Below are 26,891 nucleotides of genomic sequence, written 5' to 3'. Positions count from 1 at the left end.
AACTAGAGAAACATTGAAAGAAAGACCCCAGCTGTCCAAACCGTGGTTTTCATCACGATTTTCACTAGTCAAATCCACTTTTAACAAACATTGACTCTTTTCCCTGTCAAATTGTAGACATCTGTTTGTTTATGTGGGGGTGTGTCAAAAGGGCTGGGACTGAATTGGGCGCTGATGCAGGAAGTGACTTTGTACATGTAACGTTATCTCTCTTCTGCAAAATCTCGTACTTTCTTTCTGCAAACTTCGCAGGATCCTCCAAACTTAAACGACCGCAAGGTAAGCACAAACACGCTCAGAAATGTATACAATGTACGCGCAACCCTCAATAGCAAACCCCTTTTATAGTTGATTTTTCATAGTTTAAAAAACTACCTTGATGCTTTACACCTTAGTTTCTCATATCGTTTGGGTTTTTCTGTAACGTTGGATGTGCTGTTGAGTGGTTGTTTTAATAAAAGTGCAGAAGTCTTCAGTATTGAATCGCTTTAAGAATTCAAGGTTCCTTAAGTAGTTATTTTAAAGAAACATCTTATCGTATATTTATGATGTATTTCCTAAACGCACACCCTGATGATTTATCGCAGCTCCAGGGAGAGATTATTATGACCTGTGCTATGACTGCATGACTACCGCAGTTATTCCATATGACAAGCACATCTATGAACTTTACTACACTGTGCTACCGCCCTTTCTCTTGAATTCTGTAACGATTTATCTTTTCTCTACGTTGCCGTCATTTTTGTTTTTTATTACACTTTGTTGCATCTGATACAGAGTTGTGCTCCAGACCTACTGACAGCTCGCATAAAAAGATGTTATCTACAGTTTTGTCAGTTAATAGTTTGTTGATCATTTAGTCATTGAAAAATTTTGCCAATCCTGTTTAAATTCTTGAAGGGATTCTCTACCTAAAAGGAAAAAACAAAGATATTTCGAAAAATGTTAGAAACTGACATTTCTGGGACATCATTGACTACCATTGTAGGAAAAATGAGTGCATCATTTATTTTTGTTCTGTAGAAAACAACAGAAAATACTTTGAAGAATTTAGAAAAGCCAGGGTACCTTTGTCAACCATTTAATATTTCATACTATGTTAGTCAATGATTTCCCAGAAATCATTGCTGATGTCCCAGAAGTCAGTTGCTATCATTTTACAATATATCTTTCTTTGTGTTCAACAGAACAAAGAAATGTATACAGGTTTGGAACAACTTGAGGATGAGTAAATTGTGACATCATTTTTGGGCGGAGTATCCCTTGAAAGCTGTGTTTCAGTTTGTTCGCTCCTGAGTGCAAATATGCAATATTAATAAAAAGTATTTTTTTTTAAGGTTAAGACGTTGGACATCACTTTTGGGTACTTATGTCTGCCATTTCTCATTTCGATGCATCCTGAATAAACCCAGCTGGCACACAACGTCATTATTTGGTTGCATTTAGGTTGCGACGTCAGGTGACCAAAATCTAATGTCGGTTCAACGTCTAATACTAATGTTAATTTGACGTCCAATACTGACGTCAGCCGACGTTTAAATTTGGTTGATTGTTGGTTGTGTTGTTAAATAACCTACATCCAACGTCGACCCAACATCTTAAGCCAACGTCAAGTTGACGTCAAATTCTGACATTTAGTTAGTTGCAATAATAACCAAAATCCAACGTCTTGTTAACGTCATAGAAGAACGTTCACCCGACGTAAAGTTCTAACATTATTAGACGTTGGTATTTTGTTGATTGTTGGTTGTGTTGTAAAATAACTTAAATTCAACGTCAACCCAACATCTCAAGCCAACGTCAAGTGGACGTCAAATACTGACATTTAGTTAGTTGGAATAATAACCAAAATTCAACGTCTTGTTAACGTCATAAAATAACGTTTACCCCGACGTCAAGTTCTAACATCATTCGACGTTGGTATTTTGTTGATTTTTGGTTGTGTTGTAAAATAACTTGAATTCAACGTCAACCCAACATCTCAAGTCAACGTCAAGTGGACGTCAAATACTGACATTTAGTAAGTTGGAATAATAACCAAAATTTCTTAAGAAATTGTGACTTGCAGAAGCCACAAAACGTAAACTAAAAAAAGTAATGTTATGGAAACCATAGTGGTCTCTATGGCCTCTGCTGGTGATGTGTTGGCTTCTTTTGGTGACATGTTGCCTTGTGAATAGTAACCAATAGAAAACCTTTAAAGTCTACAAAATGGCCACAAAATGTAACAAAAACCCCTATCAAATTCATTAACCACTCCTGACAAGACACTGAGTCTTCCTTTTTTGTAGTTTTTCCCAATGTTACAAAAGGCAATGGTTGCTCCGTCATCTCCTCCTGATGATCAGAGGAGAGATGGGTGGTGGTCTGCAGTAATTATCACGCTAGTGTTTAGCGTTTGTCAGGCAACCTGACTCTGCTCGCAGTGGGGCGTCCTCGGCCGGGCCGCTCGGATTATTCCCCCGTGTCTAGTTACTGGCCGCATATAAGCTAACCAGGCCAGGTGAACACACACACATACAAACACACTGTGGATCAGGCAGAATGGAGCCGGACTCAGAAAGCGTGCCGGCGCTGGCAGAAGGGGTTATGCAGTTAAGTGGACCCGTGTGTTTCTTTGTTTTAAATGTAATTCATCTTTCGCTCCGATCTTTTGTTGACAACTGTCTTCACATTACATCTCATTTTACAGTCCTGCAATTCATCGAACCATTCTGGGTTGTTACGATAATATCCAATATCTCTATATTCATGCCACCCATACTTAAATTATCTGCCGTTTTGTTTTCTTCTTTAGGTCAAGTTTCACACATAACCTCTGTTTTCAACAGTTTGTAGGGTTATCATTTACATTGACGTGGGACTTGTGGGGACATTAGATTTATCTCTTTGGATTAGGTCATTTTTATCAATAATAAGGGTTACATTCTCATTCTGTCAGAAATTGCAAGTGTGAAACATGACAGGAAGCGGGTTGTGACAACTTGCGTGTTCGTTCCACTGCGGTTCATGACTCACTTTCAGCATGTTTCAAGTAGTGGCATGTTTGACTTTCTGTAGTCGGGCTTAAAGTGACAATTCTGCTTGAAAAACTGAAATGAATGCCTCTTTTTAAGACAGTGTGAGGGTGGGGTGTTTAACATACACTGAAGGCCAATGTCTCGTGTGCAAACTGCAAGTGATTGCAACAGTGCAGTTCACATCTCATTTTTATAGCAACGTGTTTTCCAGTCCGTCAAGTTTACTTTTTCCTCAAATGTTTAAAATGTTAAATACGGAAACGATTTCTGAGTCATAGTCCTTTATAATTGATTGTAAATATTTTCTTTAAATAAATCTTTATTATACCTTTTATAATACAAAAACACATATATATAAACATACTTTTTTATGAGGGAATATGTTTTGTGTTATACTATTTTTCAGTTAATGAGTCATGGAATTGTGCCCATTTTAGATGATGATCTTTATAATGCCATGTGATGTCAATGACCGAACAGTGAATCATTGTCTATGTATGACTGAAAGTAGAGATAATGAGGGAGGGGTTATGTCATTTATCTATCATAATCTCTGGCATAGATAGTTTTGAACGGAATCCCTGATGATTCAGTTGGCTACATTCTTCTCCACTGTAAAGTAGTTGAGCAAATATCTGGGGTTTCTTCTTATGTATTAAGTAAGGGATAATCTATAGGTTGTTATCGCAGAAAAGCCCTGACAGTGTGATCAGTGAAGGGGCTTATTTCGCGATAACTGCCGGCTGCTTGTAGATTATCCTGCTTATTCCATGGCCACTTGAGAAAAAATCTGGTTATGAAATGTGAATTCAAAATAATTTATTAGCTAATTTGTACCGAATGCAGACCTTCAGCGAGCAAAAGCCAATTACATTCCATTTTAAGGAAAGAAAGATGTTCCGGTGTCACGAACAGGCAGTTTGGTTTAATTGTTTGTAAATATTAAAATAAAAATGTACATTTAATTTGTAAAAAAAACATGTCAAAATGATTTTCTGCGTCCGTGTTTCCGTGTGTTATTAGTTTTGAGAGGTTGTTATCTGGGTATAACCAGAGCCATTGAGAGAGAGAGTTCAAATCGCTGGAGCGTCACGTGATTCATGGAGCCTTCAGATAGTTCCACGAAGTTATGTTTTCTCTTTAAACGAATTATTTCTTTCATTTTTTATCCATTAAATTGCTTTCGTCTTTAAACGGGTTATAAATTAACCTCAGTTGGTCTGTTTAGTCTCAGCTCAATCTGTTACTAGTAACTTCCAGGGACTGTTGAAAGTTTCTAAAAACTGTTCAATTGAAGTCAACGGAGAAGACGTGACTCTCTCTCTCAATGGCTCTGGGTATAACAAACTTTCAAATGTCGTGACTGGCCAATCAGAATTAAGCATTCCAACAAGCCTTGTAATAAAGCGACATAACGAGTGAGTCTCTGAAGCCTTTAGGGAACTGTTCAAACACGCCACCATCAGTTTACAGAATGGCTTGACTGGCAGTAGAATCTATGAAACGTGTTGTAGAATCATGTTGCTGGCATGACACGGTTGTGTCCAAACAAACCTCTTATCCAAACTTCAAGACCACGATCTGTTTGGCAGTCAAGTTGCTGACAGGTCAAGGAACCAATCTGATAACAACAGTCTTTAGCTGATAGCTCCGCTGGCATCGTATTGAGAGATCATAAAAGGTGTAGATTTTATAGTAGCAAACTGTATAAGTTTACATTAAAAGATGAGGAGACAAACACTTTGTTAAAAAAGTATATGAATTGCTTTACATAACAAATGTACCAGCATTATGTACTTTTTATAATTTACAAGAAATAACATGTTTCTTACTCTAACTATATTATCCTACTAAACCTTCTTTCCATTTTTGGAAGTCACAATTTTAATCATTGATTATTTTATCAGACTGTCAGAATTTAAGATATTTCTACTCAAAATAAATTAATTACTTTTTTTGTCTTTTTCTCCCTTGTTATCAGATCATGAGAAAAAAATCATTCTGTGACAAAATAAAACATTTTGTTAAATTAAATTTAGTAAATTGTACAAGTAGCAAAATTCCCTTGTTTCCAGTGCAGCAACTGTCTCCTGACATCCGTCTTTTTTGTAACTGATTGTTACTCACGTCTTCCCTCCTAATGAACTCGGTGTATCTCTCTGCAGAATGCTCCCATTTCAGGCTGCGCCGGGGCAATTTCGTGAAGAGGTGAGACAGGCTGGACTCAGGTGTTGGCGAGTGGAAAAGATGAAGGCTGTTCCCCTGAATACTGCAGAGGTTGGGGCTTTCTTCAACGGTGACTCGTACCTTGTGCTGGATAACCGGGGTGACCAGGGAGCAGACCTCCACATGTGGATTGGTGAGAGTGTTCTTCATTTTTATTTTATAGATTTATGGATGTTATATGTACAAATGCACCAAGATGACTCATTTTGCACTTGTGGCAAATACGAATGTTTACAATATGCATATTTGTACAATATTAGCTTTTAATACACCATCAGGTTAAATTAAGCTGTCGAAATATGACGTATATGGTACAAAACAGACAAAGATTTTTAAGGTAGTTATCGGACACAATTTTCTAGCAAAAAGGCAAATACTAGAGACAAAAGCTATATGAGGAAATATTAATTTTATATGAATATACAAAAAATGCACAAGAAACCAAGAAATAAAGCCATTTACTATCACTATTATTTTTCTATTTTGCAAAGCCTCCTTAAATTCTGCCCAAAGCTGAGCTTCAGTTTACAATCCAAATACAACTTGAGTACAGGATGAATACAGCACCTTTCATATTATATTAAAATAACTAGCAAAGACAAACAATTTGCAAAGTTGGGCATCGGTTCAGGCTATGACTGTATTTCATTGGGTTTCTAAAAGAAATTGATGCAGTCACTTGGCATGATGAATGCACGGTATGGGGTCTAAAGCCTAAAGAATGAGATGATTGCCTAGCGAGTTAAAACGATACGCTTGATCAGCCAATCGAATGCACCTGACCCGGTCTGAATGAGTACACAGAAAGATGCAATAGAACAAATGGATGAGGAGAGAGAGGGATAAAGAGGGATGAGTCCCAGGGGAAAAAGGGAAGGGCGGGTGTTTTCATAGCTTATTAATGTTTCAGCAGGCCCGTGACAGGGCTGCAGTTAGGCCCATTGTCTTATTGTGTATCTGCAGCTTTAGGTAACACTAAGCTGGTTGTCAACGTGACGTTCTAACCATTCTCATTAACCATCCCTCATCCATAAACCCTCTCCTCATTACCCAGAAGCCCTGCTCAGTGTCTGTACCCCTTCGTATTATTCTTTCAAAATGAACTCCAGTCTCCTCTGAACTTACAGGGGTAGACATGAGACAATATTGTATTGGCAGGTTTAATATGTTCTTTAATGGAGTGTTCAAAGTTTTTTTTTATGTGGTCTGCACCACTAATTCCCCTGTATTTAAGTAAAAACCGCTCAACATTGGTTTATTGAGCAGAGACTGTTGCTTTCTGGTGGAAATAGAGGATGTTGCCATCTCTAACTATCACATGCCCATACCGTGCATTCGTCATGCCAAGTGACTGCATCAATTTCTTTTAGAAACCCAATGAAATACAGTCATAGCCTGAATCGATGCCCAACTTTGCAAATTGTTTGTCTTTGCTAGTTATTTTAATATAATATGAAAGGTGCTGTATTTCTTGTGTCTGTACCCCTTCGTATTATTCATTCAAAATGAACTCCAGTCTCCTCTGAACTTACAGGGGTAGACATGAGACAATATTGTATTGGCAGGTTTAATACGTTCTTTAATGGAGTGTTCAAAGTTTTTTTGTATGTGGTCTGCACCACTTATTCCCCTGCATTTACGTCAAACCACTCAACATTGGTTTATTAAGAGCAGAGACTGTTGCTTTCTGGTGGAAAAGATAGAGGATGTGGCCATCTCTAACAATCACATGCCCATACCGTGCATTCATCATGCCAAGTGACTGCATCAATTTCTTTTAGAAACCCAATGAAATACAGTCATAGCCTGAATCGATGCCCAACTTTGCAAATTGTTTGTCTTTGCTAGTTATTTTAATATAATATGAAAGGTGCTGTATTTCTTGTGTCTGTACCCCTTCGTATTATTCATTCAAAATGAACTCCAGTCTCCTCTGAATTTACAGGGGTAGACATGAGACAATATTGTATTGGCAGGTTTAATATGTTCTTTAATGGAGTGTTCAAAGTTTTTTTGTATGTGGTCTGCACCACTAATTCCCCTGCATTTACGTCAAACCGCTCCACATTGGTTTATTAAGAGCAGAGACTGTTGCTTTCTGGTGGAAATAGAGGATGTGGCCATCTCTAACTATCACATGGTCCAGAATTGTGCAAAGTTGAAATAATGTTAACACACGGTATTTCCAGTTACAGTGTCATGCGAAAGTATTCATCCGCCTTCATTTTAGTCACATTTTGTTGTTGCTGCCTTATTTTAAACTACTAAAAAACAAAAAAACATTAATCTACACTCCATGGCATGGACAATGACAAAAAAAGAGATTTGTGATAACTTTGCAAAGTTATTAAAAACTGAAATAAGTACATTGCATACAGTAAGTATCCACATCCTTTTTGCACTTGAAATTTAGGTCCGAAGCATTAAGTTTGCATGTTAATGTTGATACACTTAGAATGGAGTTAACCTGTGTCAAATTCAATTGAATAAGTATGATTTGGAGTGGCACATACCTCTCTAAAAAGGTATAACAGCTGAAAATGCATATCAAAGTAAAAACAAAGACATGAAGTCAAAAGAACTTCCAGTAGAGCTCGGAGACGGGATTGTATCAAGACACAGATCTGGGGAAGACTTCTGAAAAAAATTGCTGTATTGAAGGTTCACAGAAGCATGTAGCCTCCATTAATCCTTAATGAAAGAGGTTTGGAACAACCAGATCTCTTGAGCTGACCTCCTGTCCAAACGGAGCCATCGATGGAGAAGGGTCTTGGTAAGAGCGGTGACCAAGAAGCTGATGATCACTCTGGTTGAGCTCCATGATCGTATATGGAGATTGGAGAAACTTACAGAAGGACAAACATCAATGCAACACTCGTCCAATCTGGGTTTATTGCAGATTGGCCAGACTCAGTGAAGACACTTGAAATACTTAAAACCGACCTTCCAACAAATCTTTCAAACTGTCAGAAACAAGATTCTCTGGTATGAGGAATCATGTCTGGAGAAAATCAGGCAATGCTCTACACCTGTGCAATACCGTCCCAACAGTAGAGTGTGGAGGAAACAGCCTCATGATGTGGGGTAGTTTTTCAGCTGTAGGGACTGGGACATTTGTCAGAGTAGAAAAAATAACCCAATTCCAGGAAGCAGTTTAGGGGTTAACAACTACACTAAACTATCAGGGACTAAATACAACACTTGACAAGACTACAAAAAACTAACACTAAACTAAACTTACTTGAAATGACAGAATAAACACGAACAGGCACACGGGTATGAGGAACAGGTAATCACAATGAGACCGCAGAGGCACACGACTACACAGGTGACACAAAACAATGACTGAGCACAGGACAATGAAACATGAGGACTATATAAAGGGGAGCAAATCAAGAGGGAACAGGTGCGTGGGTATGAATTTATTAACAAGCGATGATGAGGCGAAAGGACGGGAACAGAGATGTGACCAGGGCTGCGTTCAGCCCCAACAAAATGTTGCAAAACGTTTTTTAAACGAAACGTTGGTGTGATTGAACAAACTGTTGTACTGACACAGGAGATGAGCTATGGCAGCTGAAAAGGCCATTCTTTGTGTTCTTTTTTAATAATTTTCGGAGCCTGATGAAATCGTTTTAAACAAGAGATGAAAACCAAACAAGAGAAAACATATCTCAAACCCTGTTGCACTCCGTTGCAAACCGTTTCAAGGAAATGGGTCGCTCGGAAATTGAAGCAAAACGTTTAATCTTGAACATGCCCCTGGAGAGAGAGTATGGCGATCATCCACACTTGAATAAACTTTATTTGTAAGTGTGAAGGAATTCATTTGAAAATCCAAAAGTGAGACTGACGTAAACTGCAACAAAAATGATTAAATACATCTGTAAGAGTTCTGTCTGTGTCTGTTACAGGTGAGAAATCCTCTCGTGATGAGCAGGTGGCCTGTGCCATGTTGGCCACACAGTTGGATAACTTCCTGAGCGGAGATCCTGTCCAGCACAGACAGGTTCAAGGCTATGAATCCCCAGAATTCATGAACCTCTTTCCCCGAGGAGTGAGCTACAAGGTGAGAGAATCATAGATGGATGCAATGTAAATACTCTTACACTGCCTCACAATGCCATGGAAGAACTGAATGGTTCCACAAATAATCTAAGGTTGTAGTGGAAAAAATAAGAAAGAAATGTTATTTTTGGCAAACCAAAAAGGTTCTTCTATGACATTGCGGTGGAGAAAGAATATAAGAAAATATAAGAAGACTCATTGGTTGAATAAGCAATGCTAAATGAAAAATTACAAATGCATCTGACAAGGATTCAATCAATGTTGGAAGTGGAAACAAGAACTAGAGCACATTACAAAATAAGACAGCAAACTTTTTACACATCCAGGATTTGATATTGAATTAAAACTGATGTTGTTACTCTGTTAACAGATTTATTAACTGGACAATTCTTTTTAAAGAAACTGCTTTTTCTAAAAGGTGTTTCCAGTACTCTTTTAGGAAAATGACACATTTTATATAATTATGAAGTCTTTATTTTCAATATTAGAACCGTGAGTAAGCAGACGAAAGCAAATACGTGTTGTAATCTATACTGTTTACCTTGCGGTTACCTTAAGCATTGTCAAGTTACTGGTTTCTCTTTTTGAAGGGGAATTGTGAAAAGCTCAAAGTGTAGTTAAAAGAATTGATTTTACCTGACAGATGACTGCTATTATGATGGTCATTTTATACTCTTTACTTGCTGAATTGTAATCTTCGACAACCAGATCATTTTTTAAATACCAATTTCATTCAGATGAGCAACTTTTACATTTTTACAAGTGTCGTCATTTGACAAATAAGCACTGAGACACAAATGGGCTAATAAATGCGTGGTTTACTTTCTTTCTTTAGCTTTACGGATACAATTAAAATGCTTTAATGCAAAATAGCTTTTAAAGCGTGTGTGAATTTCTGTTGTCAAGTACTTTCGTTTGTCTCTCACAGGAGGGAGGTGTTGAGTCTGGCTTTCGGAGAGCACAATCTGGATCTGGTCCTATTCAGAGATTATATCAGATCAAAGGAAAACGAAACATCAGAGCCAAGGAAGTGGAACTCAGCTGGGAGAGCTTTAACAAAGGAGACTGTTTCATACTAGACCTCGGCGAGGTGTGTGTATGTGCGTGCATGTGAGCCTTATATAGGTTGTGTGTCTCTGTGTATGTCTTATATACAGTATGTGTATATATCATTTTAATGTTTAGCGATTGCGCTGATTATGTCTGTAAACGGTAACATACATTGTTTGAAGTGTGCGTATGCTCGTCTTTTCCAGACGATTGTGTCGTGGATTGGCTCTCAGGCAAACATCTTTGAGAAGCAAAAGGTGAGGGAGATTGCCACTTTTATAAGGGACACAGATAGACACGGCAAAGCTCAGATCACTAACATCAATGAAGGAGAAGAAACCCAGGAGATGTTAAAGGTCAGTGTATTGTGGAATAATAATCTGTGGTTGAATTCTGCTTTTCTATTACTTTTATAACTTGACGCTTGTTTTGTCTTTCGGCTTTCTACCCAAAACTGATTCAAGGCAAAACAAAGTCATAGACACCATGATGAATTCTAACAGAGTTGCTAATTTCCAATCTGTCTTCTGTTGAAACCAACAGGTTCTCGGTCCAAAGCCAGAGCTGAAAGAGAGCACTCCAGAAGAAGACAGCAAAGCAGATGCATCAAACTCCGCCTCGCTTTACAAGGTGCTTAAAATTATGTGTGAGGCTTCTGTGTGTCACGGTTCTGCCTATCTTGTCTGGCTAATTCTTGGTCTTGAGGCAGAACCAAAACAGAATTCCCTGTTTCATGTGGGGAGAGAGATTTTGGACCTTTTGGGCTTCCATACTCTCCCCGAGTCTCGTCTGTGTTTCCCGCCATTTCGTGTCATTAGCTTCCCCTTAGTGTTTCATCTGTTTCACCTGTCCCCTACTAATTATCCTGTCATTGTCTCCCTTTAAGAGTCCTCTTGTTTCATTGTCTTGTGCGGTTCATTGCTTGTGCTTGTACTTGTGCTCTGTTCCTGTATACCGTGATCTTACCTTGTTCCTGTTTCCCGTGTCAAAGTGAGTGTTAGTTTAGTGTTCTGTTCCAAGTGCTTGTTTTCTTAGTTTTAGTTTAGTAAGTCAGCGTCCTTGTTTTTTGTCAAAGTATATTTATCCCTGTATTGTTTTCCCCCATCGTGGGTTTTGTTTTGCTTTGCTTGTTTGTTTAGTTTAGTGTTTATTGTTAATAAATATATATTTGTCAAGTCTTCATCCGCCTTGCCTCTGCCTGCACTTGGGTTCTCTGCCATGCCTATCGAGAAGATCCATGACAGAATGAACCGCCCCAACAGAACCCAGCAGGCAACCGCGGACGATTCCTTGCGGTCCCACCAGGCCCGACTCCTGTTGGGTTTTAAGCAGGGGGATCGCGGGATCAGGCAGTTCGCTCGGGAGTTCCTGGCTGCAGCTAGGGAGACTGAGTTCGGTGAGGCAGAGCTCAAGGTTATTTTTAACTGCTGCCTCACCGAGCCTCTCCGGCGGTCTGAGATGAGGATGTTGAGCTCCCTGTGGATGGGCGACATGATCAGGTATGTGGTCAACCGGGATGATCCCTGGCCATTAGTGCCAGACTGGGTGTCCGCCCCCGTGGCTACCGTCCCGGAGGACCGCGCCCTGGCCGCCCTTACCCTGGGGAGCTCGGCACCCTCATCCGCAGCACCTCCTGCGGCCACTCTACCGTCGGCCAGTCCCACTGGCCGGCGGAGGAGAAAGAAACTACCCAGTCCGGAGCTACCCAGTCCGGAGCTACCCAGTCCGGAGCTACCCAGTCCGGAGCTACCCAGTCCGGAGCTACCCAGTCCGGAGCTACCCAGTCCGGAGCTACCCAGTCCGGAGCTACCCAGTCCGGAGCTACCCAGTCCGGAGCTACCCAGTCCGGAGCTACCCAGTCCGGAGCTACCCAGTCCGGAGCTACCCAGTCCGGAGCTACCCAGTCCGGAGCTACCCAGTCCGGAGCTACCCAGTCCGGAGCTACCCAGTCCGGAGCTACCCAGTCCGGAGCTACCCAGTCCGGAGCTACCCAGTCCGGAGCTACCCAGTCCGGTGCTACCCAGTCCGGTGCTACCCAGTCCGGTGCTACCCAGTCCGGTGCTACCCAGTCCGGTGCTACCCAGTCCGGTGCTACCCAGTCCGGTGCTACCCAGTCCGGTGCTACCCAGTCCGGTGCTACCCAGTCCGGTGCTACCCAGTCCGGTGCTACCCAGTCCGGTGCTACCCAGTCCGGTGCTACCCAGTCCGGTGCTACCCAGTCCGGTGCTACCCAGTCCGGTGCTACCCAGTCCGGTGCTACCCAGTCCGGTGCTACCCAGTCCCAAATATTTTTTGGGGGGGCGCCGTGGGGAGGCGACTGTCCGAGCGGCCGTTCCGGCCGCGGATCCGTTCCAGGAGCCGGAACCAGGCCCGTTCCAGGAGCCGGAACCAGGCCCGTTCCAGGAGCCGGAACCAGGCCCGTTCCAGGAGCCGGAACCAGGCCCGTTCCAGGAGCCGGAACCAGGCCCGTTCCAGGAGCCGGAACCAGGCCCGTTCCAGGAGCCGGAACCAGGCCCGTTCCAGGAGCCGGAACCAGGCCCGTTCCAGGAGCCGGAACCAAGCCCGTTCCAGGAGCCGGAACCAAGCCCGTTCCAGGAGCCGGAACCAAGCCCGCCGTCAAGTCCGAGAGCGCTGCCCAGCCGCCGTCAGAGAGCGCTGCCCAGCCGCCGTCAGAGAGCGCTGCCCAGCCGCCGTCAGAGAGCGCTGCCCAGCCGCCGTCAGAGAGCGCTGCCCAGCCGCCGTCAGAGAGCGCTGCCCAGCCGCCGTCAGAGAGCGCTGCCCAGCCGCCGTCAGAGAGCGCTGCCCAGCCGCCGTCAGAGTCCGGCTGCCCAGCCGCCGTCAGAGTCCGGCTGCCCAGCCGCCGTCAGAGTCCGGCTGCCCAGCCGCCGTCAGAGTCCGGCTGCCCAGCCGCCGTCAGAGTCCGGCTGCCCAGCCGCCGTCAGAGTCCGGCTGCCCAGCCGCCGTCAGAGTCCGGCTGCCCAGCCGCCGTCAGAGTCCGGCTGCCCAGCCGCCGTCAGAGTCCGGCTGCCCAGCCGCCGTCAAGTCCGGCTGCCCAGCCGCCGTCAAGTCCGGCTGCCCAGCCGCCGTCAAGTCCGGCTGCCCAGCCGCCGTCAAGTCCGGCTGCCCAGCCGCCGTCAAGTCCGGCTGCCCAGCCGCCGTCAAGTCCGGCTGCCCAGCCGCCGTCAAGTCCGGCTGCCCAGCCGCCGTCAAGTCCGGCTGCCCAGCCGCCGTCAAGTCCGGCTGCCCAGCCGCCGTCAAGTCCGGCTGCCCAGCCGCCGTCAAGTCCGGCTGCCCAGCCGCCGTCAAGTCCGGCTGCCCAGCCGCCGTCAAGTCCGGCTGCCCAGCCGCCGTCAAGTCCGGCTGCCCAGCCGCCGTCAAGTCCGGCTGCCCAGCCGCCGTCAAGTCCGGCTGCCCAGCCGCCGTCAAGTCCGGCTGCCCAGCCGCCGTCAAGTCCGGCTGCCCAGCCGCCGTCAAGTCCGGCTGCCCAGCCGCCGTCAAGTCCGGCTGCCCAGCCGCCGTCAAGTCCGGCTGCCCAGCCGCCGTCAAGTCCGGCTGCCCAGCCGCCGTCAAGTCCGGCTGCCCAGCCGCCGTCAAGTCCGGCTGCCCAGCCGCCGTCAAGTCCGGCTGCCCAGCCGCCGTCAAGTCCGGCTGCCCAGCCGCCGTCAAGTCCGGCTGCCCAGCCGCCGTCAAGTCCGGCTGCCCAGCCGCCGTCAAGTCCGGCTGCCCAGCCGCCGTCAAGTCCGGCTGCCCAGCCGCCGTCAAGTCCGGCTGCCCAGCCGCCGTCAAGTCCGGCTGCCCAGCCGCCGTCAAGTCCGGCTGCCCAGCCGCCGTCAAGTCCGGCTGCCCAGCCGCCGTCAAGTCCGGCTGCCCAGCCGCCGTCAAGTCCGGCTGCCCAGCCGCCGTCAAGTCCGGCTGCCCAGCCGCCGTCAAGTCCGGCTGCCCAGCCGCCGTCAAGTCCGGCTGCCCAGCCGCCGTCAAGTCCGGCTGCCCAGCCGCCGTCAAGTCCGGCTGCCCAGCCGCCGTCAAGTCCGGCTGCCCAGCCGCCGTCAAGTCCGGCTGCCCAGCCGCCGTCAAGTCCGGCTGCCCAGCCGCCGTCAAGTCCGGCTGCCCAGCCGCCGTCAAGTCCGGCTGCCCAGCCGCCGTCAAGTCCGGCTGCCCAGCCGCCGTCAAGTCCGGCTGCCCAGCCGCCGTCAAGTCCGGCTGCCCAGCCGCCGTCAAGTCCGGCTGCCCAGCCGCCGTCAAGTCCGGCTGCCCAGCCGCCGTCAAGTCCGGCTGCCTGTCAGGCTGATCTTCAGACCCTGGTCCAGCCCGGCATTCCAGCCGTGGTCCAGCCCTCCAGTCCTGCAGGGGACTAGGACGGTTCCCCCCAGGACTACCCCTGTCAAGCCTCCTGGGGCTCCGCGCCCTGGCGCGTCCCCAAGGGCTGGAACTTTCCCACCCAGCCCTCCCCCTTTTGGACTTCCCATGTCTTCTTGTTTGCCCCCACCCCCCCTCCCTTGTTTGTTATTTTTATTAAGTCACCCTAATCCCCTATTGATTCTTGCCTGTCTGCCACTGATTTTGTTTTCCATGTTTTGTTTAGTCTTGTCTATGTCTCAGTCTGTCTTGTCCTGTGAGTCTCCTTGAGGAGCGTCAGGATGTCGCTCCTTAAGGCGGGGGTTCTGTCACGGTTCTGCCTATCTTGTCTGGCTAATTCTTGGTCTTGAGGCAGAACCAAAACAGAATTCCCTGTTTCATGTGGGGAGAGAGATTTTGGACCTTTTGGGCTTCCATACTCTCCCCGAGTCTCGTCTGTGTTTCCCGCCATTTCGTGTCATTAGCTTCCCCTTAGTGTTTCATCTGTTTCACCTGTCCCCTACTAATTATCCTGTCATTGTCTCCCTTTAAGAGTCCTCTTGTTTCATTGTCTTGTGCGGTTCATTGCTTGTGCTTGTACTTGTGCTCTGTTCCTGTATACCGTGATCTTACCTTGTTCCTTTTTCCCGTGTCAAAGTGAGTGTTAGTTTAGTGTTCTGTTCCAAGTGCTTGTTTTCTTAGTTTTAGTTTAGTAAGTCAGCGTCCTTGTTTTTTGTCAAAGTATATTTATCCCTGTATTGTTTTCCCCCATCGTGGGTTTTGTTTTGCTTGTTTGTTTAGTTTAGTGTTTATTGTTAATAAATATATATTTGTCAAGTCTTCATCCGCCTTGCCTCTGCCTGCACTTGGGTTCTCTGCCATGCCTATCGAGAAGATCCATGACACTGTGTCTTTACCAACAAGACTTTTTCAGATAACTGGCAGAGACTTGCTGTGTATCAGAAGTGTCATACATACTAGTTCCTCTTTGCATTTTTTTATGCATTTCTATGCTATAAATGTTCCCAAAATTCTGATTTGCAGGTTTCAGATGCAACAGGGTCAATGAAGTTGACCAAGGTGTCCGAAAAAAGTCCATTTGCCAAGGACTTGCTCGTACGTGATGACTGCTTTATCCTGGACAATGGGGCCAATGGAAAGATCTTTGTTTGGAAAGGTAAAAAAATACTTATTATCATAATGAGAACCTGGAGTCTTCATGTTCAAGTTGAATTGCTTATTTCTGAATTTCTTATATTTTCATGATTTCTAATTTAATATTCAATAATGTGTTTGTCTTTTTCAAGTCTTCTAAAATTTGAAATTGAAATGTTGTTTTTTATATTTAACAGGTAGAGAAGCTAATGCAGAAGAGAAGAGGGCAGCTCTGAAGATGGCAGATGATTTTATTAGTCAAATGAATTACCCCAAAATGAAAACACAGGTCTGTAAAATTCATCATATGCTTCTTATAGGTATTGTAAAAAAAAATTGCTGCACCACAGAGAAAAGCAAAAACAAGTTTGTTTCCTGGTTCAATGCTGACTAAACAAATACATTTTAAAAGTAACGTTAAAACATGAACAAATCTGGGTGATTTTTTTTTTTACTTGTATTGTATAAAAATAATATATATACAGTATATATATATTTATTAATACTTTATTTCAATTACATTAATATGTTTCTGTTTGTCTTGCAGGTGGAGATTTTGCCACAGGGCAGAGAGACTGTTATCTTCAAACAATTTTTCCAAAACTGGAATTAAATCACCTTTTTGCAATGCATAATCCAAGAATAAACCTTTTCCAACCAGTAATCAAAGAGAGACATGCAATTGACTAAAATAAAGAGTGTAACATTATATACATATGTACAGTTTTATTAAATAAAGGATCAGGATTTATTCAAGGAGAGTTGCAGTAACGCAACAGTAATACAGGCTTTGGCATTTGCTAACATTTTTACTTTAAAAGGCTGTTTATATTACATGAATACACATCTTTTTTTTGATTGAGAAAGTCAAGTCTGTTACAACCCTACTAACCACAAACCCCTGAGATCTCAATCGTACTTACAAAATAATGTTTCAAACCAGTTTTCAAGCCAATATGCTTTTTCGCAAATCCTGTGTAAACATTTTTTTTACTCATTTTGTGTATGGAACTACAGCATGGCAATAAAAATGTAAGCGCAACCACAGAGAAAAGAATTCTGTGATTTATTTTATGACAAACATGCCTACCTTCGAGTCCTTCTTAGATAAGACGACACTGAAGATGACACAGAATGACGTCACCTAACAGCAGTTATGAGTTATTGGATCTTATCGGGAAAGATAGATAATTGATCCTCATATTTACACAAACATTTGCTTCGCACGAGAGTCAAACCCTTAGCAACTTTAGATTGAAATTCACTGATTTGTAGTGACTGATAGATGTTTAAGTGAACTTCATATCATAAAAATATAATCAATAATTTCAATGAAGTCTACTGTGAAATATATATCCAACAGAATAATGAACTACAGTATTATTACATAGTGTTGTCACAATATCGTAATTTCACCACACAATTATGGTGGCCAAAAGAGTCACGTTAAAAATATCATACGTGATTTCTATTAAAATGTCAAAATGATGCTATCAGTCAAATTCATCTTTAATTTTGTTATGTTGTCTTTTTCTCTTTACATCCATGTGTAAGGTGACATTACGGAGTATAAAATCTAGAGCAAACATCCCACATATGTTTTAATTGTTTTTCATAAATAGTTTTGAGATGATCCATACTAGCCCAATCTTCTAGATTTTCCTTTTATATTTTACAATCCTTAACCTTTAAAGTCACTGACATTTGTACAGTATTACCTTAATTCATAGTACTAACCTGTTTACAGTCAGCAAGCCGGAAGCGCAAGCGCTCATATAATATCTAGCTGGCTTACAAAAACCGAAGATATTACTTCATTATTAATACATTATCTTAAAATGTAAATAGTATCACATAAACTCGTTTTTAGATAACAAAACATTATCTTTGGTGACTTTTGCAGCAAATTATCTTTATTTACTGGAATCATGTCACTTTTACAGTCTTATTGATGCTGGGAAAAACCATGACCGCTTTCATGAACAGATTTCCTGGCCTTTTTCCTCAGAGAGTTTTACAACGGTAATAAAATCAGGTATAAAGTTCAAACTATGTTGGCAGTGAGGTAAAACAAAGTGTGAGAACTCTTCAATGTTCAGTTCTAACAAATGCCTCAAGCGTTTGACTCGCATCCAGATCTTTCGCCCTGAGTAAGTCTCATTCATTCTGTATTTTACAGTATGCACAGCATTCAGCATCACATTGTAAATGTATTTAAAACATTGGATGACTAGTATGCGTTGTTGATGTAAATAATAATAACAATTATTTTTATTTTCGTTTAAATGTATGGATGTTATTGTGGTTGGAAAACATGTTTTTTGTACAAATCTTCCTCCTATAGGAGAACAGGAAAAGCCACACAAGATGAAGAGCATCCTGAAGGAGAAAACTCTAAGTATGACCCTTTCAGATGATTGCCATAAATTAAACATAACTTACTGTACTAAGTGTATTTTAATAATTTACTGCAATGACTCAGCTGTACTTATATACGTAGACAAGAAATATTTTAATATAAAGCTTAAACAATATTAAACATTGTTCTGAGCACATACATAACAATATTTCAGTTTAGTGTTTATATATTTACTGCCTGCATAAATCATAGTTTTTGTGTGCTTTCCTTCCCTATTATATGATTTTTTCTCATCTCTTTCAACTATATAGCACAAAGAAACACGTACAGCATTGTATGAAATTCACTTTTCTTTTATCTGAAAATGCACTCTTCACCTTCACTGTTCCTCTACAGAAGGGACCCAATTTGAGATGCAGAGTCACTCCATTGGTGCAGTGCGCTGGTCGCTACCTGAAGCAGACGTTCAGGTCCACAGTTCTGCTCCCAGCAGCCCCTTCAAAAACATCAGTGTCACTACAGCCCGTTCACAGGTAACTGCTGACTTCACTTTTGCTTTGTAAAATGGGTAGTCAAAGAATTATATTATAATGGTCCGTTTTTAGGGTTAAATGCGCACCTGTATTTCACATACTTGGTTATCTATTGGACTTTTTTTAGCAAAGGCAACATCAGCAGGGCTTAAAGGACCTCCGTAGTTTGCAAGAGTGCATTAGATTCATCAGCCATTGGAAGAAACAGGTGGCACAAGTCTGCAAGGTACAACATAATTGTATTATGTATATTATGTGTCTTTGTGTATGTATTTATATTGTTTTAAGAAATACAATCTGTTAAAAAAATTCTGAACTTGACCTATAATAATATACATCGAGTGCTTTAGTGAATTAAGTGTTCATTATTTGGACTATTAAGTCATTTTGTCTCACCCTGGTTCTTGCATTTAAAGACCAGTATAATCTTGGCATGTCTTCTGCTTTGTTTTACCAGTCTGGCATATTTAATATGTACTGTTTGTATATTAATATAATATGACATGTTGTATATGTGATAAATAGTCCTTTAAATCAATTTGCATGTCAAATTACAAGCGATAATTAATTTCTTAGCATGCGTGCAGTCTCGAAGGAAACCTTTGTGTTTTATAACCCATAATGTAATATGATAAGCGTTGCCATTATTTAAAGGAGATTGACGCAGTTTATGGATCTCAGGGTAATTGATATTGACAACGCATATCTCTGTTTGGATAGAGTCCACTTCTAAGAACATAGAGACTGACAAACCTCTGTGACAAAATCACACTAGCAACAGTAAGTGTTGCACAGTCTATGTGATGAGGTGACAAGGTGGGTTATTACTTGTAAAATAAATACCTTTCGTACATTTCGATTATTCTTGCCACAATAAATATTCCAAAAAATTCAACAGTATTTTGCCAACTTTCTCTCCGTGTTCCATTGAGCGTTTAACAACTAGTCAGGCACCAAACTCTACGCTACTGGATACCGTACTCCCCTTAGAGCCACAAAGTTTAAACATATCATAGCAGATGTGCCAATTACTAATTTACTTTTTTTAAATTGAAAAGTCGACTAAAAGCATGTATATGTGTGATTCACAGGATGAGAATGATGCTGGTGAAGGGTGCAGCAGATGGGCAGATGAGCAGACAGACCCCAAAACTGAGCGCAGTCTTGAAGAGAGCCGCAAGCTGATTCTGCAATGGGCCAATGAACTTCAGAGTGTGGACAAGGTGGAGACTTTCTTAAAAATGCTTAACTGACATTTTATATGACCTTTGTAAAAAAAATCTAAGTCTCATATCAAGCTATTCTGAAACAAACACGTGATCCTAAAGAAGTTTAAAGTGGCCGTAACTCAGTTTCTGCATATCTCGTGTTCATTTTGAGTGATTACAGAATAGTATCGCACCCTTAAAATATACGTCTTTAAAAAAAGAGTCTTTAGTTTGATCACATTTATAAAAGAGAGATACAGCTTAACAATTATTTCTGAAAATATACGACGCATGTGGGGGGTGGGGGTTGATGTAGAACTAAAGCAAGTGCACACCCATTGCTGACAAAACAGAGACATATGACTCAGTTTCACTTACCACGTGCGGTTTATGTCCCGCTCCATCAGTTTCAAACGATCTCCAAATCCAGCAATATGTCCACCGCTTATACAACATTCTTCACCCAAATGCAGTGAACAAACAAACACAGCTGAACTTCGCGGACCAGTGCTCTCTCTCTCTTGCTCCAGCTGGTTGACGTGTGAGGTTTCTCCTTCTCCCACTTTCCTTGGTTGACGTGTGGATATGCTCTTTCTTCTGGCTGGTTGACCCATGGGCGTGCTTTTCCGAGAGAATTGTCCAATAAAAAACATATACGAACGCTGGGGGAGTGTAACGAGCACAGAATTACTACATCATACGTCTAACTCGTTTTTGTCATGTTGACCATGTCAATCATGAGAAGTCGGCGCGTTAAGTTTAAGTTCTTAACATTGTTAAGAAGTCAGAATGCAGAAAACACCGTTGCACATCTCCTTCAATGATGAAATTATGAAATTGCACATACGCCCTCTAGCAGCGATCTTCTCTTATGACATCAGTATGACAGCTTGGGCAGAGCATCTGTTAACTCCTCCCCACCAACTGTCAGTCAAAATGAAACACTCACATTTATCCAATCAATGTGAAGTCCAATCATGTCCAACTCAATGGTTTATGTGCCGGTTTACATTTCAGCTGTCTAAAGATCACCTATGGATGAAGGATAGGTTTGATCAAGAAGAAAAGGAGGAAGCAAAGCTGGATGTTGACCCACATGAGACGGTGGATAAGAGGATCATGGAGTGGGCCAAAGAGCTACAAAGTGTATCCGAGGTGAGATATTAAATTGAGGATTTTATCATTTTCTTTTTGTTTAATGAATCACAAAATAGGTCTTTTTATGCAATTACAAATGGAGCGTGTGACTGATTCATAGACATATTATTTGCTGACCTCATAATCACTGTTCCCGCTTCCGACTTGTGTGTGTGGAGTTTGCATGTTCTCCCCGTGCCTCGGGGGTTTCCTCCGGGTACTCCGGTTTCCTCCCCTGGTCCAAAGACATGCATGGTAGGTTGATTGGCATCTCTGGAAAAATTGTCCGTAGGGTGTGAGTGCGTGAGTGAATGAGTGAGTGTGTGTGCCCTGCGATGGTTTGGCACTCCATCCAGGGTGTATCCTGCCTTGATGCCCGATGACTCCTGAGATAGGCGCAGGCTCCCCGTGACCCGAGGTAGTTCGGATAAGCGGTAGAAAATGGATGGATGGATAATCACTGTTTTCCTCACATCTTGTTCTATGGCAACTTTAACAAAGTGGGAAAATGCACCGTTAATTATGTTTTATTGTTTGTTTTGAGTTAACTTGAACGTTTCCCTGTGTCTGCACCTAAGATATTTTGTATAAATATGTTTTGGCTGTAGGGGACGCTGTTGTGTTGAGGAAATTGTTCTTAAACCACATTCAATATAAACAGGTCTTTTTTCCTCTAAGCTTTTTTGGAAATGGTTCATTAGAATCCTCCACAAATAAAAGTATTAAAATGATTACTGTTTTGATGCATATGACTCACCACTACAGTGTTTGTCTTGTTTGAACGCAGAGCTGTGGAGTGCTGGGAGATGAGCTGGCGCAGATGCTTCGTCTTCTAGGACTGAGGAAGAAGAGACTGATTTGCCTCATGCCACTACTGGAATTCATCACTTGGAGCTTGTTGAAAGAAGATAGCACGGTGAGAAGACCACAAATCCACTTTTCCATTGAAATGTATGGTGTTTCGCAATATTTAACATAAAAGAAATCTAAAGAAAACTACATTTTTTAACTAAATAAACAATAGCACCCTTAAGTCCAGAAAAAAAGGTCTAATCATGCGATGTGCTTATCAGGGACAATGGTGTAGCAATATAACCTTAGGAGATATAAAAGTGCTGATAAAACTTTATGGACGAGAAGGAAGCTGATTTCATTCTGGTTATGTAAAGAGCAGAGTTCAATAGGGAGCATCAAAGGCTCAGCGTGATTCAGAATTACATGCAGAATGACATTTTTAACGTCTCTGACATGTCATGCATGTTGTGCTATTGTAAACTCCATGGGTCAATGACAAAATAAGCTTTCGGCACATTCGCTTTTACAACATCACCTATCCTGTGCTACCAAGTTTTTTATCTACTACTAACAGGTGTTTGATCAAATAGCGTTTTCCCTGTTGAACCACCTGACACCAGCCTACCCATTACATGAAAGAGAGAAGTAGTTGTTGATATTTATCTGTGGATGTGTTGTTCAACCTATCAATGTCGTCATAGATAGGTGCATTCCAGAACCTGGCGTTCACTGGGCCTGGTGTCAATAACAGATGTAATCTCAGTAACAAGGGCGCTTTCAGTTCTGACACTTACATGATGTTCGCATGAATACGATTCCCTCTTATACAACAAATGGCAATGATATACAGGTTTATAACACTATGTTTTTGCTAGCTATAGATATGTGTTTTCTTTATGTATTGTAGAGTATTGTTCCTCACCTGTGGCTTTCAGCTAAACAGCGCACCTGGAAAGCTGGTAAGAGACCCTAATTGTAACTCACATATGTGTTTCATTATGTCATCTATCACCACCATTTTACAAAATATGACACTGCACTAACGAAACTGACACTCATCAGTGATGCCACGATTCTCTTCTCAAACAGGCATGCCACGATACATCCCAAATTCAGGTAACATTTTCAGTTTTTTGAATATATCAGATGTATTTAAAATTAAGGTCACATTACAGAAAATTTCTAATTTGTATTTCTCATTTAGTTTGGAGCTGGATTGTCAGCGCAGCAGGTAGGATTAATGCTTTAATATTAGCCAACACCACACACCCCCCTTCCAGCATCATATGGTGCCATTTCTAAACTCTGTGCCTCTTTCTCTCGAACAGCTGATGTAACTCTTGATCCCGCGACAAACCACCCCTGGTTGCAACTGTCTGAAGACCGAAAGAAGGTTCAGGAGGGTCTAAGCGAAGCTGATGTGCCCTACAGCCCTCAGCGTTTTGACAGTTGGCCCTGCGCCCTAGGCTGGGAAGGCTACATGAGTGGCCGCCATTACTGGGAACTGGAAATTGCAAACAACGGTTATTGGAAAGTGGGGGTGACAACTGCTTCCTCGAAGAGACACGGTCGCTTTCCAGTGAATTCATCTAATGGTTATTGGGCCCTGTGGCGTAGCACGAGACAGTTCTTTGCCTGCACCAATCCCGAAACGCTCCTGCCGGTTACTCTAGTCCCCCGGAAGTTAGGGATCTACATTGATTATGAGGAGGGACAGATTTCTTTTTACAATGCAGAGAGCAAGTCTCACATCTACACCTTCACAGGACACTTTAATGACAAGCTGTACCCTTTCTTTGCCCCGTTGGATGGTAGGACCCTCATAACTATTTGGTCTCCTTAAGAACACAGCAATCAAGCCAGTCAGGTTACATTCTGAAAATCTGTTTCTGAAATAAAAATATTCTGTTTAAACAACTACAAATGAATCAAAATAAGGACTGAGTTGGTCAGGAATCTATTATTTATGACAATGTTCACATTTTAAAACAAAACTCCAAAAACAAAACGATTTCACTCCACGGTGGGCTGGACCCACTAAATGAGAGCTACTGAAACTACCCATCTCAGCACATACTAATGTTTATATTTGATGTTTGTAAATACAACATTTACATAATTGTTACACCTACATATATCTAGCCATTTATACATCTTGTATTGTTTTAAAGCCTTCTCGCTAGTCCACCTGTTGTTTAAGTGACAATATGTGTGTGTGCTACAATTATTTCATGACTTTACATAACTTTGCATTTATTTATTTTTCTCATTTATTTAGTGTTTCTCAGCTTTTATTCTGTAAGCATCCATCTTAATACATCAATACGTTTTCAAAAACAACAAGGTATTTATCACTAAAGTGTTTGTGTAAATAAAGTCTTTTTAAAGCCAAACAATTTTGTTTTTTTTACAAAAGTCCTGGATGATTTGCTGTCTTAATAAAACACAGGTCACCTTGTGTTCACTTACTGTTCATTTGCTTTTAACATCTGACCTTATTAAACCAAGCTATGGAGCTACCATCCTAAAGATTGCAGGGTTGGAGATCCCTGAGCTAACTATTATGGGATAAATATGGTAAGGAAATAAATTAGCTTAAGGCTCATTTGAACAGGTGAGCTTGTAGTTCTGACACACGTGAAGTCTAAATCCTGAACATGGCTGGGAAGGGCATTCCAAAGTTTAGGGGCCAAGTAGGGGATAGATCTAACACCTTTACAGGATTTTGGTACTCTATCGATGTCATTCCAGTGTTTGGCTAAGATAACTGATGGGCACATAAAAAATTGCCCCCAGCGCATCACTCAGTCCATCTTGATAAACAAGAATGAACTCATTCAAGGATAACCAGGGATCTGGAAATTTCATAATGATGACTTCATCAAAATGTTTTTTACCTTTTTAGCATACTGTTGTTTTTGGCTGTTGTTTACATTGTCAGAATGCAGATATTTCTGTCCACAATCTCCTATTTCTACATATCTATTAAAACTTGACAAAAAGGCAACCAAATTAACAAATTGTACTAGGTGCATAATTTACATTTAATGCAACAATACAAACGATGATTACCCTACTTATCATATCTTAATGGCATACTCCATGCAAAAATGAAACCCCCATTTTTATAATCCTCTATACATTTCTTTATTCTGTTGAACACAAAGAAAGATATTTGGAAGAATGTTAGCATCGGACATTTCTATAACATATCAAACTAAAATCGTTATTGCCATTATAATTATTATAAGTCCTTTTTAATAAAATATATACATGCAACAGGTCAGCACAAAGTTTTTCATTAGCGCTTGATGAGAGGTATCTGCCAAATGAGGAACCGGATCAGATTTCGGAGGTGCTTGTTCCGGCACAAATGAAGTCCTGAGTGTTGATTCTGTGCATGCATTAGACTAATTGTTCTGGACTATGCATGCGTCTATGCATAAGTTTAAAATGGGTAGAATCCTGACAGTTGAGTAAAACAGATCCTGCCCCAAAATTACCCGCCATCCCCTTGAAATATTATCCTGTAATTTGTGAAATGTAGTTGTGTTTGACTTTAAAATTTTAGCATATGTAAATATGAATAAATGCTTCATGAGACCTACAGTGTTGCTTTTGTGCAAGCATCAAACTGATTGTTTCGGGCTAAATATGCATCCATGCATATGTTTATAGTATGTGTATGTAAATATCAATAAATTCTTCATGAGACAAACTGTGTTGCCTTTGTGCAAGCATCAAACTGATCCTACTCCAAAATGACCCCCTACCCCTTCTAAGTATTATCCTGTCATGTGTATATAACTTTCATGTGGCTCAGTGATTAGAGCATAATACTAACAATACCAAGGTCATCAACATTGTTAGACATTTACATAAATGTAAATGTATAACATATATTGTGTGTGGCCTTGACATCTTACTATGTAGGTGTAAATATTAATAAGTGCTTGATGAGACAAACAGTGTTGCTTGTGTGTATGCATTAAAAAATATGTTTTTTACTATATGTGCATCCATGACAACTTGAACTTGGACTTGTGTTCAATGAGAAAAAAAAGAGGGAAGGTCTGGAACTTAAGACCATATGACTGATAGGTAAAGCAACCAACCATGTTTAGTTTTGTGCATTTAGTGTTTAGAAGTGGGAAAAATTCCCTGCAGTAACAGACTGGTGTACATTCAAGAACGTGTCAAAAATGAACAGTAACTAAATAATTATACGTTTATGCCCTGAAGCGCATACTTTTAAGTATTAAGCATTTAGTTGATTGTAATGAATTCTTATAGCAACCAATGTAAACAGGACAGCTTAGTTGTTAGATCAGATGGCTAAGTGTTGTTTCCAGGCGGACCCTTAAAAAATGCGTCCCGCACGTATCCCATTAAACTTGTGAAACTCAACCAATTCGATGATGACTTCGAACGTGCTGAAGTGTTTCCTGAAAAGAGTGCCAGACCGTCAGAGGGCAGCGCTGAGTCGCGTCATTTACAGACATACTGAAAATGAATGATTTAGGAAGGGTTTTCGCCATTGCAATCAACAAGAACAACGACCAAACAGTTAAGCAGACTTTTGGACTGAATTGGTTGAACTACCACCTACTAAACTTAACTATGTAAACTGCACTGAAATCGTTGAAAAATCCCCACAACACTAACACACAGACTGACAGCCGGTTTGTCAAAATTTATGTTTTTAATATCTTATAAACTAGTTTCTTGCATTTGAACAAGTATTTTGGAACAAACATTATTATCACAAAGTTTAAATTATCCAGTTGTTTTTAGCGAAATTAGTAAATACTACATTGGTAAATAATGCTAGAATTATTCTGTTGGACGTAAACATAACATATACTGTATGCACCTTTAAACATTTATGTAAAAATGTCATTCTTTAAATTACATTATGACTCTGTGTTATGTGAGTTTGTTATAAAGGAATTACTGGCGACGGAACCATGTCAATTATTCTGCTAATGCCACAGTTACCAGACCT

General features: G+C 41.6%; 2 protein-coding genes across 2 annotated transcripts; both read left to right on the top strand.

Moving 5' to 3' along the window:
- Nucleotides 1-7: 7 nt before the first annotated feature.
- On the top strand, nt 8-16,911 carry capgb (capping protein (actin filament), gelsolin-like b). The gene is made up of 9 exons (XM_056771385.1): nt 8-279; nt 5,186-5,379; nt 9,161-9,315; nt 10,243-10,404; nt 10,571-10,720; nt 10,908-10,994; nt 15,744-15,876; nt 16,052-16,143; nt 16,402-16,911. Exons 2-9 carry the CDS (start codon nt 5,187-5,189, stop codon nt 16,465-16,467), a joined length of 1,038 nt encoding a protein of 345 aa, XP_056627363.1. The 5' UTR covers nt 8-279; nt 5,186; the 3' UTR covers nt 16,468-16,911.
- Nucleotides 16,912-18,626: 1,715 nt separating this feature from the next.
- On the top strand, nt 18,627-24,111 carry si:dkey-219e21.2 (E3 ubiquitin-protein ligase TRIM39). Its single transcript, XM_056772037.1, has 9 exons — nt 18,627-18,746; nt 18,874-18,972; nt 19,838-19,969; nt 20,972-21,109; nt 21,879-22,007; nt 22,794-22,845; nt 22,976-23,002; nt 23,091-23,117; nt 23,215-24,111. Exons 1-9 carry the CDS (start codon nt 18,627-18,629, stop codon nt 23,727-23,729), a joined length of 1,239 nt encoding a protein of 412 aa, XP_056628015.1. The 3' UTR covers nt 23,730-24,111.
- The last annotated feature ends 2,780 nt before the right edge of the window (nt 24,112-26,891 follow it).

Source organism: Triplophysa dalaica, chromosome 17 (assembly GCF_015846415.1).
Source record: "Triplophysa dalaica isolate WHDGS20190420 chromosome 17, ASM1584641v1, whole genome shotgun sequence".
Classification (NCBI taxonomy): Eukaryota; Metazoa; Chordata; class Actinopteri; order Cypriniformes; family Nemacheilidae; genus Triplophysa; species Triplophysa dalaica.
This window is presented reverse-complemented; position numbering and strand designations above follow the sequence as displayed.